The sequence below is a fragment of the Corvus hawaiiensis genome, chromosome 15, assembly GCF_020740725.1.
Source record: "Corvus hawaiiensis isolate bCorHaw1 chromosome 15, bCorHaw1.pri.cur, whole genome shotgun sequence".
Lineage (NCBI taxonomy): Eukaryota > Metazoa > Chordata > Aves > Passeriformes > Corvidae > Corvus > Corvus hawaiiensis.
Genome location: NC_063227.1, coordinates 7,059,259 through 7,079,510, shown reverse-complemented (window position 1 = coordinate 7,079,510; position 20,252 = coordinate 7,059,259). Strand labels below are relative to the sequence as shown.

At 50.2% G+C, this 20,252-nt stretch overlaps 1 protein-coding gene across 1 annotated transcript; it reads right to left on the bottom strand.

The window, feature by feature from the left end:
* Positions 1-71: 71 nt before the first annotated feature.
* CSF1R (colony stimulating factor 1 receptor) lies at positions 72-20,011 on the bottom strand. The gene is made up of 21 exons (XM_048319616.1): positions 19,815-20,011; positions 14,898-15,143; positions 13,797-14,081; positions 12,921-13,057; positions 12,085-12,244; positions 11,136-11,325; positions 10,057-10,172; positions 9,682-9,802; positions 8,805-8,995; positions 8,103-8,215; positions 6,548-6,674; positions 5,969-6,073; positions 5,536-5,646; positions 5,210-5,372; positions 4,552-4,652; positions 4,289-4,407; positions 3,415-3,537; positions 3,180-3,291; positions 2,770-2,869; positions 2,079-2,184; positions 72-1,640 (listed from the first exon to the last, which is right to left on the bottom strand). Exons 1-21 carry the CDS (start codon positions 19,861-19,863, stop codon positions 1,509-1,511), a joined length of 2,907 nt encoding a protein of 968 aa, XP_048175573.1. The 5' UTR covers positions 19,864-20,011; the 3' UTR covers positions 72-1,508.
* Between the last annotated feature and the right edge of the window lie 241 nt (positions 20,012-20,252).

Sequence of the window (20,252 nt, the reverse complement as noted above, 5' to 3'; positions counted from 1 at the left end):
TGACTTGTCAGGTGTCCCATCATCACAACTGAAATTACATTCCATTATATCCATGCACAGGGTCTACTTCAGAGCTTTAAAACCTTGCTTTTAATAAGTTTTTCACAAGAATGAGTGGTTTTGAGAACTAGTACTGAGGAACAGAGTTTCAGGGTGAGTGGGTAGGCCAGTGCATCACCCATGCTCTGAGCTCTTCCCCTCTGAGAACAGTCCTTAGAGCCCTGGAAGAGACTCATTTTGTTAAACATCTTATTTTATTTTTTATAATGCTGACAGATAAGAGTTACGTTAGCTTCTCATTTAGTAAGGAGGAATGAATCACTTGGTGTTAGCATAAAACCAGGTTTAAAAGGATCAGAAATGGCCCACAGTGTAATTGCTCAGAGTGTGACAAAGGCCACCTGTGGTGCAGCTGTAGTTTGCCTGAGCCCTGTCAGTTGCAGTTTGCCTGTACCTGGAATGGAGATCTTTTACCCACCGAGTCAGGTGAAGCTAAGAAGGTTCTTTAGCTACTTCTGGTAGGTACACAGGACTGGATGGCCAGGGCAGTAGTAAACCTGAGCAAGAGCTAGCTGAGAAATAAGTTGAAGGGCATTAGGCCCTAGCTTATGAAAAAAATCACCTCAGTTGTACTAATAAAAGTACATTTGGGAAATTTAGTACAAGTCTGTAATAGTGACAAAGGCAGTGATTGCTACATGTTCAGTAACTCAGAAGTTCTGTAGGATATGTGTAATACTGATCATTTCCAGACCTCTTTAAGCTGCCATTCTTTCCTGGATTGGGGTTGTGTTCAGTGTTCTCATGGCAGAGCACTGGTTTCTGCTGTATTTTACCTGAGAAAGTACTGTCCCTCTGTCCCATTACTGGGCCACAAGTTCACATAACCCTGGGGTTGGCTCTGTGGCTCACTTCATCCAAATACTCCCTGCAGGTGCATCAGCTGCAGAGAAGTGGGTTGCACGAGGAAGTGTAGGGGTTAATGCATATTTAATGCTATGTAGAAGCTTTACCTATATCTAAACACGCTGCAATGTCCAGGGTCAGACTGACAAAGGGAAGAGAGCAGGACCACCACGAAAAAGAGTGTGTGGAGTAGTTCCAGTGCCAAGACCTATTTCAAGATGTGCTTATAAAACACAAGGGTTCAGTAATGTAATGTAATGTGAGTGACACTTGGAACTGTCTTACTTGGCTGTGACTAGTATTTTTTAAAAAACTCAAAACCCAAACTCCCACAGCCTTCTCTGGGGCATGGGGAGGCAGGTGCTGGGGATCTCTGTGTACCTTGTAGAGATGGAGCCTGTTACTATCCTGACAGCTCTATGCTATGTGTGAGATAAGACTTCAGGGACCCCATGGTGACTCCTTTGCTCTCCTTTTGGTGAGAGAGTTGGCAACACTCACACTTCAGAAAGCACAGAGAAGGCCAAAGCGGAAGGTGTCTGTGTCCTAGGGTGAGCTCTGTGGAGCCAGGACAAGGATCAACCCCAGGGTGAAGGTCCCATCTAACAGAACTGGTAGTTGTTGCCCTTGAGGAGGGGCTGCCCACTCTCCTCTTGCTCGCAGGACTCCTCACAGCAGCCGGAGGTGTCGCAGCCACTGTCTTCCTCAGCACTGGAAGGGAGGTTGGTGTAGTCCTTGAAGGAAAAGGAAGAAACACAACACCCTGAGTGTGTTTTGGTCCCTTTGATGGTGTATGACCCCTGTTGCCGTGCAGGTGACCAGCTGGGGATGTGCTCACTCCACATTACCACCCTTTGCTGTGCCCACAGGGTGTGACTAACAGGCAGGGCAGGCTCATGCCTATGCTTTGGTGGACAGCTAGTCCTGAGGGGATGCACAGCAAGTCCAGGGCCATGGGGCAGGGTGCTGTGCTGGTAGTATATCGCTGCCTGTCACTGCTTTGTCCAGCCCTCTCTGGTCATGGTGGGGAGTCAGCCCTTCAGCTGGATGCCTCTCTGAACTTTGCACCAACACTATACTGCTCCCATCAGCTAATGGTAAGGGATATGACACAAAACTTGTTCAGAAGCTGTGTTCATGTCCTCCCCCTTCTCCTCTCCAGAGGTCCTCACCCGCTCCTTATGCACCTCCAGCTCTTTCTGGATGAAGCAGCCTATCTGGTCGAAGGTGGGTCTCCGTGTGGGCTCCAGGCTCCAGCACGCCTGCATGATGCTGTACCTGCAGGGCCAGACAGGGACAAGCTGGTTGCATGGTGCTGCTGGAGGGTCTGCAACCCCAGGCTCTTCCCTGCAGCACTCTGTATGTCAGGGACACAGTACTGAGCAGTCCCTTGTCTTCCTCCATAGAACCCATGGTGAGTGCATGTGCACTGCTCCAGGGAGTGGTGACCACTGGAGTGGATGGAGCAAGCTAATCAACAAGGAGCTTGCCACCAAGACTTCAGGCTTACACTCATTACCCTCCTCTAGCCTACTCAGGCTTGTCTTCTCATAATCATAGAGCCAAAAGTAGCTAACCAAATAGAGAAGAAAACCCCACCAAGTTCAGGAATGTAGACATGTAATGTGAGTGCTCTCATCCTCCTGCCCATAAAGAGGAGATAGTGGATAGACTGCCCCAGGGCTTGTTTTCCTACAGGAGCAAGGAGCAGCCTGGTAGGATCCAGCCTTAACCTCAAGGCAGACACTTGGGAACAGCAGGCAGAGCTGTGGACAAGGTCCCTGTGCCGTGTCCCTGCCTGTTGCCATGAGGCAGCTCCAGCCACGTGGTCGCTGCTGTGTGAATCTCAGCACATCCACTCACATTTCCAAGGGAGCGAAGTCAGGCCTGGCCATCTGGTACCCCTGCTTCACCATGCTGTAGAACTTGCTGTTCACCACCATGCCAGGATACGGGCTCTTCCCTGTGACAGGAACAGAAGCAGAGGTGGCTCTCAGACCACAGTGTTCAATACTCCAGCCTTGAGGGTGGGAAGAGGCAGCCTGGAGCATTGCCTGAGCCACTGTTACCCAGGGAGCTGAGTTAGAGAAAATGATGTGGGATTCTTCATCTTAAATGCTCCCTCTGAAAACACAACACAGTGTTTTATAGCCCTGATAAACCTAGATTTTGGTCAGCCTTCCTCCTATCTTGGAAATTTTTTCTGCAGATACATTAGGCCAGTAGTGAGCCATGGAAAACAAAAGAGGTTTGCAAGCTCGCGTCTTTCTTACCAAGGGAGAAGATCTCCCAGAGCAGGATGCCATAAGACCACACATCACTCTGCACTGTGTAAATGCAGTCAAAGATGCTCTCTGGGGCCATCCATTTCACGGGCAGGCGAGCCTGGAAGAGCAGAGAGTCCTGCAGACTGGGACACACTGGCAGCTTATGCTGCACCCTGTCTGTCCTTCATGCTCCAGCCCCCCTACCCTTGTACCTTCTCTTGTGCCCATTTTAATTACTTACATTGCCTTTCACAACATAATTGGAGTCATTCATGATGTCCCGGGCCAGGCCAAAGTCACAGATCTTGGCTACACGTCCATCTGATATGAGCACGTTCCTGGCTGCTAAGTCACGGTGGATGCACTGGGGAGAAGAGAGCACAACTGAGACCCAGCCACTGGCCCCCAGCAGTCCCAAAAAATTCCCTACAGCCCAGGCCTGCCACCAAAACAATGCTTGTAGGGGCAAGGGAAACATGTACTGCTTGAAGAGCCCCTGTCTGAGGCACCAGGTCATGTACAAGCCACGGGCTCTTTTTCAAGCACTTCATTTGTGGTGTTAAGACACTGCGACATTTCATGCCCCCTCCTTTAATCACTCACGGGGCTGTCATCTTCCCCACAGGAGGAGGCTCAGAAGCTTGGGCTGTTGACACTGTGTCCTCATCTCTGAAACAGACACAGTGTGACTGACACCCTGAGCCAGCTCTGGCAGACAGCTCAACGGCCACTTTCAGTTCCTTGTCCCTGGGGCAGCAGGGACGCTGCCAAAGCGAGAAAGCTTCACAGCAAGGTTCCTGACCTCGTGTAAAAGCAGGGGAGAAAATGTTGAGACCAGCATGAAGCACAGCCCTGGGTTCCCTCTGTAACGCTGCCCTGCCATGACGGCCGTGGAAGACAAAGGCTCTGACAGGAACACCAGACACCAGGGCCCAGCCTGTCTGGACCCAACAGACAGAGCAGAGAGGCCCATTTCCAGCAGCAGCTTGCTTGAGCTTGGCTACCCCATCCAAAGACATCCCAAGCCTTCTGCAGCCAGGATGGGTGGCTCCTGCTTGGCTGGACTGGTGTTTCCCACGTGGTGTGCTGGGGGCAGTGGTTCTCTTGGCACTCACGTTCTTTGATGCGAGGAATGCCATGCCCTGGGCCACCTGGCTGGAGAACTGTAGCAGGTCAGAGAGATTGAGGGGACGGAGATCCTCCCTGGCTTCATCTTCTTCCTCTGAGCTTCTCCCTGAAATTCAAAGCAGAGATTTAGACTTGCTGCAAAGCTGGCGAGTAACACAAACTGTGGTGTGCTGTGATTCCCAGAGCTAAACCAGACAGGATGGCCAAAAGAAAGAAATCATGAAATCCCAGAAATAAGCCTTTGACTCACCCCTGGCTTGCGCAGAATCTGATGCTGCTGAAGATGATGATGATGGCACAGGCCTCATTTCAACATATGTTTCCAAACCCTGGCTTGAGAAGCCACTGTCACTGAGTGAGAAGCACCAGAGAGGGGGGCAGACTGTTAGAACCCTCCAGCAGTACCTTCTGCCCTGCTCCATCTCCACCAAGAGGAGAAACCACATCCCTGCCTGCAGAAGGTGACTTAAAGGCTTAAAGGCAAAGGTAATGTGGAAGCTGATTCAGAAAGGGGACCTGGGCCCCCTGTGTTATGGGGCTCCAAGGACTGCTCCCCTTTTTTTAAGTTCTTGGCTGATGGGGAGCAGTCAGCTTCATCCTAGAAAACCCATGTGCCCAATAGTGCAGGAAGCTAAAGTTTTGGTTCTGAATTGTGGAAGGACAGACTGGGCTGAAACCTGTATTTATTGCGGGATATTCAATGACTGCTGTCAAAGTCTTCGAAAAACTTGCAACTATAACCAGCTCTAAACACATACAACCCCAGTGGCTTTTACATCCTAGCATCCTGCCAGTCCCCAGACCTTTGACCTTGATCTCTCCCCAGCACAGTGCTCTGCATGCTTCTCCCAACGAGTACCCAGGCCCAGCATTGCTCAGCCCTGCAGTCACCCGAGCTCTGCTCCTACCTGCGGATGTATTTTTTCTCTAGCTCAATGTTTTTGTAATCAGCAGCACTGTCTAAAGAGGTGTCCAGGGCAGAATCCTGGATAATTATGGATTCAGCCTTCTTCCGCAGGAAATTCAGCAGGTCTCCATAGCGACAGTACTCGGTGATGACAAGGATTGGGCCTGGCAGAGCAGCAGAAAGGGTTCATTAAGGAGCGATGTTACTGTGACCTGTCCTGGGATTGCTTTCCCTGGGAGGGCAGCAGAATCCACACAGCTCACGCTGCGCCTCAGAGGAGGGGCCATGGCAGGGGTCTGGGGGGGCAGCAGGGCTGGGGGATCCTACCTCCACAGGTACATGCCCCCAGCAGGTTAACAATGTTCTCGTGGTGTCCCAAGTGACTCATGATCTTCAGCTCAGACATGAGAGCCTCCTGCTCATCCGTGTCTGCTGATGCTGCAAGGTGAGAGAAGGACTGTGTGAAGGAGTGAGGGAGGGACAAGGAGGAGATTAAGGGAGAGGACAGAGAAAGATGTTGACAGAGTTATGGAACAAAAGGAGGAGACACACTTCGAGCGAAAACTGCATCTTCTAACTGTGCCTCTGGCCTCCCCTGTCCACAAAAACGACAGTAATGTGATTCCAGCACCTGGTACTTGGCATAGAAACATCTTTAAAACATAGCTGTGGCAGCCTGGGAGCACCAACATGTGTTGAACACACACTACATCCTGCCCAGATGGAGGATTTCAGCCCTTGCAAGTTGCTCTGTGCTTACACTTTAGCATCTTCACAGCCACTTTGAGCACTGAATCTTCTTTGCCCAGCCCAAAAGCTGTGGCTTCTACCACTTTTCCAAAGGCTCCTGCTCCAAGAGTTTTTCCTGCAGAGAGAAGAAAAAAGTGCTTTTAAGATATGTTATAGAAAAAGACTGAGCAGTTGTCCTACATGCAGCCTTGGGGATGGGGATTCCTGCTGGGCTCACACAAGATGACATATCCCTTAGTCAGGAGCTGGCAAACATCTGTGGGGAACTCTACTGTGAGCAAAGATGGTGAGTAAGAGGCCATCTCCAAACTTCGCCTCACCAGCTCTGTGCCTTAGGAATGACTCCACATGCAAGAGGAGGGACACGATCCCTGCAGCCTTCCTTGGAGCAAAGGAGGAGGGAGGGAGCCTACACCCTACCACTTGCCACCCTGTGTGGAAGGGGGCAGCAAGGCCTGGTTTAGGATGCTGCCGGAATGTCTGGGTGTAGTTTTGGATATTGCCCAGAGCTTTGGCTCTGACCCTTGGAGCGTTTCAGCTCTGTGATGAGCTTCATGCCACCAGGCAAGAAGCAGGGAAGGTTTCTTACCAAACTGGAGGTTATTCCTGGGAAACTCCCATTTTTCATTGTACGGCAGCTGAGTGGGATCGATAAAGATGTAGTTATTGCCTTCACAGGCCTCAATGATCTTCCACCGCACCTGGTACTTGGGTTTCTGTAAGGAAGAGATTCCAGTTATTCAGTGTTCCCCAAGTTGGGAGGGTTCTTCAGCCCCAGCATCCACTCAAGCTCACTCTGCAGGCACAGAGGGAAGATACAGACTTCAGCCCATCAAGTATCTTTTCAACCTGGACTGAGTGAGAGAGGCTTTTTCTGGACAGCCTGGTCTCTTTGCAGTTATGAAGTCCCCCCAAGTCATCCCCTATGACTGAGGGAGGCTCTCTTGCCACTAGAAGCAGCCTGTTGCCATCATTTGGGATGGCAGAGCTGGGAGATCCAGCACGTCCCACCAGAGCAGTGGCTGACAGTGCCCAGCTGGTGCTGGAGGGAGATGTCCCCACTGTGTCTCCTTCCTTGGTCCTCTGGCTGCTGAGCACAGCAGAACAGTGGAGCTGGTCCTGCCCCACTTCCCTTACAGGGGTAAAATAAAAAAGGAGAAAGAGAAGTAAGAATTTCTCTTTTCCAAGAATGTCATGGCAGAAGTAACCAGGCAAGGCAGAGAAGCAGTGCAGGAGTCTTTGAGCAGAGAAGGCTGGTACTTGTCTGAGATAGGTAACCATGTTATTTATAGCCATGTCCTGCTTCTCTGGGGCTTGCAAGCCCTTCCAAAAAGCTATTTTCTTCACATTTGTGCTTACACATTGATCTATCTTTCTGTATCTCTCGACCACTGTCCAAAGGCAGCTCTGCCTGCTAAGCTGTAGGTGCTTGTCTGAGAGAGGGCTCTGATGGATCTTCTGACAACCAGCACCAGAACTTTGCTGCAAAATTTTCAGCCTTGATAGGCTGTCAAAGGAAGGGTGCCAAAAGGGAGAGATGAAAACCAGATTTTCACCCACTGATGAAGCAGAGGTGGCTACTGATTGGTTCAGTTTGTGGAAAAAACAGAGAAGGATTCCAAATGCTGGAAATGAGCCTTGCAGAGAAAATGGGGCAAGTTCTTATATAAAAATAGTGACCAAGTCTTCCTGGAAACAAACTTCTTCTAACATCATCCTGTTTCCCCATAAAACCAGTTTATTATAAAGCAGCGAGGAGAACAAAAAGTAGATGCAAACTGCAAACCACTTTTTTTTCTCCCTTAATTCAGTCCGTGAATTCATGGGACCAGAGCAAAACCAGCTGCAATTGACAGCGCAGAGTGAGCACCTTTGTCTGACACCAAACAATAACCACACTGACCTCTGGGCTACCAGACTGAAGGACCAGGGCAGGAGAGATGTTAATACACTGGGTTGGGTGCATGAGCTTTGCCCTGCAGCAGGAAACTCCAGGGGGAAGCTGAGAGGCAGGGGAGGTGAAGGAGGCAGCTTGCCTGGTACCTCCAAGCTGAATGGTCCCTGCTCTGGCTGACAGCAGAGGCTGTGTGGCCTCTGAGACCAGGCAGCCCTTGCAGCCCTTGCCCTGCAACAGGGAGTCTGACCTGGTTGTACTTGTAGAGCAGGAGGAGGAGTAGGAGGAGCAGCAGCACCAATGCACCTATGCAGGTGGACAGAACAGGGCTGAAGAGCTTGTTTGGAAGGGCCATGACACTCCCTGGAAGAGGGAAAAAAAAAATCCAGAGAATCAGTAAACATCCTTATTTCAATCCCAGCTCTGGGAGCATTTTGCCCAGCTATTCACTTCAGCTTCCCCTGTATGCAACACTGCCCTCAGGACACCCTTTTGGGAGCTGCTGGGAGCTGAGGGAAGTTCTTGATGCCAAACTCAAGGCTGCAATGGTTCCCCTCATGCACCCCAATTTTGACACAACCAGCACCAGGTGCAGCTCAGACAAACTGGTGACCAAGATCTGTGCAGCAAGAACAGGCCCACCAAAAGATGCAGCCCCTTTACTTTGGTGGGCTGAGAAACTGCTGGATGCACCGTGCACTGGAGCTGAGCCCTGCAGTTATGAGATGTTCGTGGTGTGGCTCAGCCTTTGGCCCTAGGCTATAACCCAGCCAGAAATTCCCACATGGCTCCTAGGACTGGTGAATGCCAAAGCCTCACACCTGTGAGGATAAAGGGCTTGTGGAATCTGTTCCAGCTCTCTTGCAAGACAGTGGGGATATACATATAGAACGCAACCCCGAAGTCCCCAAATTCTCCCCCACTCTGCCAACTCTGTCGATTTGTATCTTACGGGTGATGGTGAGTGAGTGAAACATGTCAGAGGTGTTCCCTTCCCCGTTAATGGCCATGCAGCAGAAGGTGAAATTGTCACCCAGCTCCTGGAAGAGGATGGTGCTCTCCACCTCCATCTCTTGGAAGGGCAACATATTCACCACCTGGGGTCTGGAGTCATTCCGTATCAGTCTGTAGTCCTCACTGTACCTGCAGGGATGGCAAGAGGAGGCAATGAGTGCTCCTCTGCAGCACAGCAGCTCACAGCTGAGTGGGTGCCTGTGTCACACTACAGAGGAGACACAGGGAATTAGGGTTGCAGCTCTGTGAGGTGTGTTACTCTCTACCCAGTTAAAGATGTCTCCCTGAACACCACGGCCCTGCACAGACAGAGCCCTGACTGCCTTTATGTGGCTCAGCAGTGTTCTGCCATCAGTCCCTTCAGTGGGGCTGGTCCTGAGACACAACAGCCCTGTCCAGGCAGCTGCAGTTGCTTCCCATGACTGTAGCTCAGTTAACCTGTGCTCTGCAGAGCCTCAGACCTGTGGAGGTCCCAGAAAGATGACTGGGCCAGCCAGGATATACCTCCACAGCAACATACACCAGGGCATTTCTCCAAGGGATCCACGTGTTCCTCAGAAAAGCATGGGGAGAACATGAATCACAGGTGGATGATCTCTTCAACCTCAGGACTTTAGGAATAGAAAGTGGTCCCTCTTCGCAGGCAGTCCCCAGGAACCTCTTTTTCAGCAGAACAACATCCCTGTTGCTGTTACTGGACAGGCTCTGCTGTATGGCCTGCCCGGGAGCCCACGCTCAGCGAATGCCAGCACAGCAAGGGCAGGGGCACAGCTCGGAGGTGCTCAGTCAGTTCTCACCTCTCGGGCAGTTCTCACCTGTCCGAGTGAACGGGGCACTGGTACCACTCGATGCGTGGGGCAGGGTACCCGATGGCCATGCACTGAAGGATGCTGGAGTCATTGGCTGGCACTTTGATTTTGCAGACCCTTGGAGAAGCTGTTGGGGAAGTCACATAAAAAGTGAATGCTGTGACCAGAGGAAGAGCACATCCCCCATGCTCTGGTTTACTTTCCATGTGTGCAACAATAAACCAGAAGGAGCCCCTGTGCTAAACACAGGCAGGTTTAGGCTGGGTCTGTGTGTCCTGTGGGTGCTGAGCTGGAAACAGCCTGGTACCCCAACCAACTTTTTTTGCTAGCTGGGAAGCAGCCCCAGGGGCAAGCAGGGTGAAAGAATGGGCAAGCACTTACATTTCAGAGAGATACTGAATGTAACCGATTCATTGGTCACATTGTTGAGGGCATGAAACGTGTAGAACCCTCCCTCTCCTTCCTTCAGGCGGTTCAGGAAGAGTGTGTTGTTGTACCTGCTCACAGAGAGAAACACTGTGAAGAACACACAGGCCTTGCTCAGTGAGATTCTGCTGCTTCCTGTGCTCTGGAGCAGTGAACAGTTCCAGCACTAATCCCAGCCCCTCAGGGAGCCTGCTAGTTGCTTCTTCAGGGGAAGCAGGGAGGGACCAATCTTCCTTAGAGGAAACACCTTTTGCCACCAAGTGCACTTCAGCACTTCTGAAAGGCTACAGGTGGGTGAATGCTCAGAAATAATTTAACATGTAAATCATTACCTTTCAAGGATAAGGGGATGCTGGTTCTTCTGCCTTTGGCAGAATGAGTTACTCCATGAAGATGTGCTCCCTAGTAGCCACTCCCCTCTGCCCCCTGCCCATTTCTCAACCCCCAGTGCAAGAAGTTCACCCTAAAGCCATAATTTTTGCCAAGTGGCACAGTTCCTCTTGTAGATTGTTTTTTGTTTCTAAGAAAATGAAAGGGGAATTGCCAAACACCCCAACAAATGGAATGTTTTTCTTTCAGTCTCCTCTTGGTCTCAGCTGGCTGTAGGCTTTGGAAGAGCACACCTGTGCCCTCTGTTAGGTTATATTCACATAACAATGTTTGTGACTTCTCTTGGCGTGGCGCTCTCAGTGCCTCTCAGTGCACACTCTCTCAACCTCAGAGCAGTGAGGGAATTAAGTTTTTTGTACTGTTCGTCCACTCCTGAAATTTCTTCTGGCAAGGAGAGTGCAGACTTGAACAACCAGATCACAAATGTGATACTAACTTCCACAAGGCTGTCTAAAGAGAAGGCTGCCAAGTTAGAGAAGGGTGGTGTCCCCCTTGATCTGATTATACTGTGGTTTGCTAACAATACTGGAAAGAGAAGATAGAAATGCAGAACAGTTTCCCTCTTTAAAACCAGAGAGTTTTCTGTAGAATGGGGCCTGCCTGTCTACATGCCATAGCCAGTATAGAAGACAAAGAGCACGTACCAGTTGTTTCCAGAGATCATTTGGCCCTTGAATATGGTGGGTTTAGAGTTCTTCAAGGGATTCGTGTGTTCCCAGACCCACTGGAGAAGTTTTGGGTAAGCCTTAATGTGGACCTGCAGCTTCAGACTCTCACCCAGAGCAACCTCCTGGCTGGTGGCTTGCCCTGGGATCAGGTGCACGTAACCTCTCTCTGCAGGATGGAGGAGAGCACGACCGTCAGCAGGCGTGTCCAGAGACCTGGAATAAGCTTATGCCATCTCCATAAAGGGATCATTATTGGAAAGAGCAGCCCCATCTGGGAGACTGCAGGAGGGAATGAAATATTACACAGATATGTTGCCAAAGGAATACTTTTAAATGACTTCTTTGTCATGGCACCTTGGATTACACTGCCTGAGGAGGGCTAGAAAATCTTAGTGAAGTCTCACAGGGAAAGAAGTTTTACATGCTGTATCCTAAGAAGTGATGAGGCTAAAACAGTATCTCTTAATTGTTCATAAAAGACAGTTATGCTTTAGCTGAAATCCTGGCTTCTCAGCTGGAAACAACTCAGACTGAGCCTTCTTTCTGAGCTGTGGTATGCAGCAGCTTTGTATCATCAGCAAACTCCAGCCTGTGAGCTGTGAGGATGAATTTTCCATCTTGAGATACAAACAAGTGTGTAATAGACCTGAAGCCCCTTATGTGAATCTGTGACTGGAAGAGATGAAGATCCATACTTTGCTCGTGTGGCTTGCCCTTCCTTCTAAAACATGTCCTCTGGGCCCTCAAGATATGAAGGGAAAACCAGTTCCTTTTCTAGCAGCTCCATAGTTCTCATGTAAGCCCTCAGGCACAAGTGAGAATTGTGTTTTCAACAACAAATCTAGGAAGAGAATGGAGGCAGAAGCAGCAAATACTCAAGGCTACACATGATTCAGCCTTCCTGGTCTTTTGGGGAAGCACTCACCTACTACCTGAAGCATTGTTGAGGCATTCCTGAATCCTACTGTATTGTTGGCTATACAGATGTATTTCCCACTGTCTTCCATGGTCACGGCTTCAACGAACAGGGTGTCATTGATGATGTAGTTATCATTTTCAAAGTCAATCTTTCTAGTTCTCGTGACCTGTCAGGCAGAGAGGGAACAGCACACATTGAAAGGGCAGAGCAAACACACCTCTCCTGCTCTGGGCTAGAGAGCTCATCATTGAGAACAACCTGTGAGGAGACCCAGAGTCATACTAAACCCAAGTATCCAGGGCAGATATTCCACAGCAGTGAGGTTATAGCTATTGTCAGCCTTCTGACTGCAACTTGACCTTACACTGTGTGATCCAAACATACCTTGTGTGTTGTTTCAATTCCTTAATAAAGGCACCAGTTATAATAAGGACTTCTAGCAAACCTCATCTAACCATCTGGCAGTTAGAAGTCAGCATCACAGAGATTTTGAGATGTATTCCTTTTCTTCACACGTATCTTTTCTCTGGAGAGCTCTGTCCTGAAAATATTTGCTGCTTTATAAGCCCTGGCAGGGATGGGTGGCGAAATGCTGCTTTAATAGGTACTGTGGCTCTTGTCCAATAAACTGAGGTGAAATAATATAGTGTCCTCTCTCACAGCACGATTCTGACAATAGGCAGATGTTTCTTAATCCTGTGTCATCCCAAAGAAAGGATATTCAAATTTCTACAGCTTGAATAGCTCATTGGTTGGGTAGTTCAAGGCTTTGCTGTGGGTCTAGGCAATTCTTACCACCCTATGTCCCCCAGTTTCCAGGAAAGCTCCACACCCCAACTTACTTTTTTTGCTGCTGTCACCCATCTGATGTCATACTTGTGAGAAGGAGCAATCACTCTGCAGGTGACTTTGAAAGGTTCGCCCACAATTCGCACGTTGTCTGCAGGGTCCATCATCACTGACACAGGTTTCTTCAGTACTGCACAAAGGCAAGCAAGGAAAGATCCAGTGTCAGCTTGTCCAGTGATTCCATGTGCTTTGGAGACTCCCCAGGAGCTGGCTACCTTTGGAGGTGAGGCAGAGGCACAGGTTGCCCAGAGAAGTTGTGGATGCCCCATCCTGAAGTGTTCAAGGCCAGGTTAGGTGGGGCCTGAGCAACCTGATCTAGCAGGTGGCATCCCTGCCCATGGCAGTGAGTTTGGAACGAGATGAATTTCAAGGTCTCTTCCCACCCAAACTATTCTGTGACTCTATTCTATGATTCTACCTTCTCCTTTCCATCCTCTTTAGCCTCTTTCCTCCCGGCCTTCCCCTTCCCTAGTGATCTCCACTCCCTTTTGAGCATGTGTCTGTGGGAAGCAGTACAGGAGGGGAGAACACAGCAGTCAGGACTGTGGGTTGAAAGGGAAGGAGAAGCTTCTGCCCATGATTACAGATGGAGCATCGGGGCCCGAGGACTTGCAGAACATTGGAGAGATTGGTGGACGTTTTTCTCTGGTCTGTGACAGTGCCTGCAAAGATTTGAAGACTGCTGAACCCATAGAAACGCATCTGAAGGAAGCAATTAGCCAGAGGCAGACGGAATTTGGCCTCCATTAAATAACCTTTAGAAACTGCAGAACCTTCAGAAGGTCTTTCCTGCCGCTGGCAAGGAGCTTTTCCTGTGGCCAGCTTAGCTATTTGTGGCCCTTAGGATAGCAACAACCTCAGTTCTTTACCTTCTTCCATAATCAGTCTTATTCTTGATGAATTCTTTATTTTTCCATTTATCTGTGCTTGGCATCGGTAATAACCTTTATGCTTGCTTTGCACATTGTACAGTCTTACTCCTTTCTCAGCACTGAAGGAGTAGTTGGTCCCAGGTGGGAGAGGAGAGGCATCATCCATTGTCAGAGTCACGTTGGATCCGTACTCAGGGGCCGTGATGAGACAGGGAAGATCAACATTCCCACCTTCAGTCCCCCCGACCCGGAAATTCGGGGTGTACCACACGTTGTTGGGATCTGAGGAGGAGACAGGATAGGCTTGTGAATGGGGTCAGAAAAGGCACTGGAGCTGAGAAACACATTCCAGCAAAGGCAAGTCTCCAGCATTGCTGCCCAGTGGGAGTTCGATGCTAGGACAGCCCTGCTCAGTGCCTGCCTGACTCAGCCTCCAAACACTCACATGACAAACCCAGCTCCAGCTAAGACATTTGAGGGGATCACAGCAACCAGCTCACAAATGTCCAGGGATAAGAGAGGCTGAGAAGTATGCACATGTCTAATTAAACTTTTCACCATGGTGCTCGTTTCACTTATGAGGCCTCCAGCTTCCCTGCTCAGGGCAGCACCTCTGGTACAAAGGAAGGGGTGAAGTCAAGTGGTAGAGCTACCACAGCATAGCTTCTTCTGGGATAAAAGAATATTTGGGGTTCAGGTCATGTTGTGAGGACGTAATTCATGTGTCTCTCTCTCTTATCTGATGTACTGCCGATACGGTTCTCTGATTTGCAAATCTCACTGCTCACTACAACACTGAACAGACTTACACCCCTGGTTTTTCAGGAAGGGAAGCCACAGTGGGAGGAGGGAGAGATCCTGGAGACATCCACATATACACGAGATGCAGCTCTGTACTTTAGCCCAGTGCTTTAGTCATGGGCCCCATTTTATGTGGACTCACGTGGTTGTGGGTGAGGCACTGCCCCACCAGGAGCCTGCACTGCTCCCCAAGCACACACACAAGCACAGCACAGCAGAAAGGACCTGTGCAGTGGCCATGCTCCCTGGAAGGAGGCTGCTCTGCCAGTGGATGTGGGAAGGGAGAAGCAGGGTTACCTCGCACAAACAGGTGGATGGCTGCAGTGCCCTTGTCACTGCTGTTGACATAACCACAGCTATAGGTGCCTGTATTCCTGTAAGTGGCCTTGGGGATACTGAGCGTGCTGATGGTGTGGTTGCTGAATGTATTCTTTTTGCTATTCCATGCAACTTCAGACTCTCCTGAGCAGTGCAAGAGGACTGGATCACCCGTGTTGACAACCAGAGCAGGGAGGTCAGGGCTGATCACTGGAGATGCTGAGCCTGCAAGGGAAAGAGAGAGTGAGAGTGCAAAAATGATCCCTAAAGATTCTCTGCCGGAGTTCACACTGCTGAGAATGGAGTAGCTCAGCATCAGGAAAAGGCTGAGCTTGGGATTCAGACTGGCGTTTTGGCTCACACCACTCCACCCATTCTCTGTCCCACCAGACCCCTACGGCCTTATACTCCAAGGAAAGAATTTCAGGGAAGAAACACCACCCTCCACACTTCCCTCTTCCCTGCCATTTGAACATCTAGAGCAGTGGGACAGGAAAAACAATCATCTGGAGCTGATTGGGGCAAATGCCAGCTTGGAAATTGTTCCTGCTGATTTTTGCCTCTTCCTACAATAGTTTTCCTTTTGTGGCAGAGCGGGACCTGCTCTATGAACTGGGTTAGCCCACGGCACCATTTGGTGGAGTTTAAGCCAAGTTTGGTGGATGGGGCTCTCTGTTGCATTGGTGCTGTGATGAGCTAGAACAGACTTGGGAAGCTCCTGGAGAGCAGGAGGTCAGTGCATATCCATTGGGAAGACTGGCTTTTTGTTGCCAAGCACTGGATTCTGAAGGACACCTCCTCATGTGTATCATGGAGTGACACACTGCATTCTCCTGGAAGACACCAACAAAACATTATGAAGTGAATCAGCATTATTTCCATTTGGGAGAGGAAACTGAGGCATGGAACAGCTGAACAGCTGATGAAAGCCCATAGCTGCAGTTGTTCATACAACACACCTGTCCTGCAGACACAGGTATCACAACCAGCAGGAATTCTGATGCATCTTTACTTTGAAGATGCCTTCTCTGCTGGCTGAATAAAGGGGAACCAGGGTCCTACTCCAGCCTTGGTGTCAGAGGGAAATATTTTTTCCCCATTTTGTCCTGTCAGCAAGTTCTTTGAGTCACCACCTATATTTAGGGTGGGGGGAAGTGCACAATGAATCAGTGCTGTGGGGTTGGGGAAGAAGTGGTACAGCCACCCCACGTCAGGCCCTCAGGGAGGACAGGAAACACATTGCAAAGGGCTATCTGTGCTTGAGGGGCTCTGCACCCCCCTCCAGCCCCTATCCAGGGCTATTCTCCCACTTCTGCTTTCCTTCCCAGTCTCTAACCCGTCCTCACATCTTAAAGGGACACACACCCTCATTCAAATAATACTGAGCATAAGGGACCTGGGCAATTTATCAATTCACTGCTCTGCAGGCGGTGATCCTCCTGCCATGGACACTGTCCCTGTAGCAGCCAGCAGAAGCACACCCTCACCGTCATCCACCCCTGATCACAGCTCTTTTGGGGAGGAAGGCGATGCCCAAGGTACAGCTGTGTGTCCTGTGCTACCAGCTGTGCTCAGGGCTGTGCCACCCAGAGCACACATCAGAGCCCAAAGAGCAGCCTTTAAGCCATCTTGGGCTGGTGACTCCCTCCTTGCAACAAAGGGTGGAGAATATGAGACTCAAGACCCTGGAGGGCATTCTGGTTGTAACAATGACACAGTTGTCATGGGGGAGCTCAGACAAGGCCTAGATCAAACTCACTGGCCCTGTGGGGAGAGGCGGAGGACAAGGATCTTCAGAGCATGGAATATTTGACATTTTATCTCCCTGGTTTTTTGTTGCTGTTGTGTTGCTTTGTTTGTTGTTGTTGTGTTGTTTGTTTGGGGTTTTTGGGGGAGGGGGGGTTGATGCTTTTATCTTCCTATGGAAAGAGGAGAAGCCTCATTTACTTCCAGAATGGAGAAAAATATACCCCAGAACAATTTAAAAAGCTGAGTTTTCCACATATCTGAGGCAAAACATTCCTCCCTTTTTGCTAAGCTGTGCTTTCTAGTGGGGCTTGTTATTTCTGTTGCTTTAACTCTTTGTCACTGGATCCTTTTCCCTCACCTACTCTCTGCTTTGGCTGTCAATCCACATCCAGGGCTTTGGCACCATTTCATGGGGAGCCAAACTCTTTGATTCAGAGTTGTATTCAAACTTGTTCGAGGAAGGACCATGTTGTAACTTGTCCTTGGCCGCAGCAGGAGAACAAGGAAAGTAAATAAAACAAACAAGAGTCATCTCATCTTTGTTGTCACCAGCTTACAGTTATGACTGAGATGCTATGGCAGAAAAGGCGCTGGGTAGGTGCTCTCCAGAAGGGTGATGAAAAAGCCCTCAGGCTGTCACTAGAGACTCCCACCAGCAATGCAACCACCACACGAGTGGAGTGAGGACAGACAAGGCAGAGACACTAAATGCGGGACAAGGCAAGGTGAAGGTCACCCAAGCACCCACTCCTTCATGTGTGCTGGGGAAGAGTCAGAGCAGTGGGTCCTTCTCCAGAATGGGGAAGCAGGGCTGCAGGGGGACGCTCTCTCCCTGCTGACCACTGTGCAATCTTGCACGAAGGCCAAGGATGTCTCCCTTCTGCTCTCCAGCAGCTTCCGCAGCACTGCCAGTAACTGCTGGCCAGAGGTTTTACCACGCTTGGGTTGTGTAACCATGACCTCTCCTTACAGCTGCAGACTCTGTCCCTGCTTCTCCTATGCCAGCCAAAACATTGCTTTCCTCTGCTGAGCGTTTGGTGAGGAAGGAGAAGTGAAGGCTGGTATGGCAGAAGTGCCCAGGATCCTTACCATAGAAGCCAGCCCCCAGGATCTTGAGTTAATCCTGGGGAAAAACTAGGCTGAGGTCTGGCCCTGAGAAGGACCCATACCAGACCTGAGCTCCCTTTGTCCCACCCTCAATGATAGCAAGGAAAAGTTTGATTTCTGAGGACCCCTTCCCTGGAGTCACCTACAATATCTGCGGACCAGGGATAGAGAAAAATGTGCTCATCACAGCTCTGCTTGGGGCTTCTACTTCAGAGGTTTAGCTTACCCACAGTAAGAAAACAAAACCCCTAGGAATACATCTCAAGATGGCCAAGAATACAGATACAAGATGATTTGGTTTAAAACATTTCCTCTGCTTGATCTGAGCCCCTTATCCTCCCTCAGCAAGAGCCCAAGTCACAACAATCACATTACATCAGCCCTGGGTGCTCACGGAAGATGCACTTGCAATCCAAGAGGTAGGAGAAGGAAGTCAGGCTCTGACTCCAGCTGGAGGTTGGTTACTTTGTAGAGCCCTGGCATGATGCAGCTTTGTGCTGCAAATGGCCAGCAGTGCTGGTACTCACACAAATGTGTGTCCTACAGCCTGACATGGCAGACAGTGCCTCATGAAGATGTCACAGCTGCAGACCTGCATTGGCCAGTGGCTCAAGGAACCTTTGGAGAGATCCTGACAGCTATTGTTACAATCTCTCATGGATCTGTATTAGACTTGCCTAGTCCCTATTATCTTTAAAAACCACAAGGAATTAAAAACCCTGCAGCCTTCACAACCCATTCCCAGCACAGCAGAACTAGAAAATTCTGCTCAACATGTTTCAAATGTCACTTGAAATGAAACAATAAGTGAGAGGGATGCAAATTTCCTGGGCTGAAAACACGAGCACTGCAGTGGCTCAGGAAGGATTTGCTGCCCACCTGTCCCATGCTGAATGCTTTCCCCACAGGCTGCCCCCTTCCAGGGAGGACTTCACACCACAGTCTCATTGTGCCCCCAAGCATGCTCAAAAGGAAAATTAAGGCAAGTGCCACACAGGACCTGAGAGGTTCCCAGCACTTCAAAATGCCAGATTAGTAATACTGGTTTCCACCTCTTTGGTTGTAAACCTCAAAAACGGCTTAGTGACTCTTTTTTGAGGTTGGTGGGTTATCACCTCCTGGCCATTTCTGCAGCCTCAAAAAGCAGGCGTGTTCAGCTTTCCCTTCTTGGCTGCCTGAGTTCTGTTTCAATCACATCCTGGCTCTACAGCCCTGGTGTGTGTACCAGCACCATCAGAATCCAGCAATCCTCAGATACTCCAGCTGGGCATGAGGTCCTTTGGAAGGTGCCAATGCAGCTGATTTTCTGACTCCTTTACCTACAGACCAAACATCTCCAACTCCTTCCTCATTTGAGCAAAGTGTTATTTAGGAGACAGCTTCCCTCAGGACACAGTTGCTGCTGAACCATTCCTTCATTGTAAACCCTCTCCAGATCCAAAGAATGCGAAGTTTCCCTCTCCCATCTCCCCACAGCCAAGGCTCTGCCTATGCTAAAGTGTACCTCTCCATCCTCCTTGGCCTTACCTTGGCAGGGCTGCAGGCAGCCAAGAGCAAGCCAGGCACCAGAGCCAACACAGACCAGCAGCACACCCTCTTTCCACCACTACCCTCCCTCTCTAATTGCAGCCAGCTCTGGATGACCTGCAGAAAGCTGCTACAGCCAAGTCTGCACTGAGTTCCAGTGCTGGTGTCTCTTCCCTGCAGTGCCACAGAGCAGACACATTCTCCCTACCCATGCCAAGGATCCTTGAACGTGCTCACAGCAGTGTCCAATTCATGCAGCAGCCTCCAGAAACAGGGACCATCCCAGCCCATAGCAGCCTTTTGGGACACATGGCTGTGAGCTCAGCTTTGCCCTCCACCTCCAGGAGCTGCGTGCCTGTTAGTCCAGCTTCAGCACAGCCCCATCCCGCCAAGGCCATGACCCCTCCTCACCTGAGGAGGAATGGAGCACTCATACCAGGCACCCAGGAAACCCTCACCACATCCTAAAATTCCCCTAGAGTGATGTGGGGCTTTGGGAGTCAGTATACTTACCATGCCAGAAGCCAGCTGCGGCGAGCAGCAGGAGGAGAGCAGGACCCATGTCCCCAGGGACCGTGGTGTCCCCAGCCTGGAGCTGATGCAGCTGAAGGATCCTCTCGAGCAGTGGGTGCCTCTTCTAGTGGGCACCGTCCCCAGTGCTCCCTTGTCGGGAGCTTCTCCTTTCTGAGCTGACCACAAGTTAACAAATTCCCTATTTTGTTTGTTTTTGAAACGGGGGAAAAAAACAGGCCATGCTTTGTCACGTCACCAGTGACAAACCCCACGGCAGAGGTGGAGCCATGCACACACCCTGCTGCACGGTCCCCCTGCTGGTGGGGGTCCCCCTCAGGTCTCAGAGAGGAGTCCAGCCCCAGACCAGTCCCCAGGGCTGGCAGGGGCCACTGCACCATGCAGGGGTTTGGGATAATCCTGTTCTCTGGCTTCTGCCAC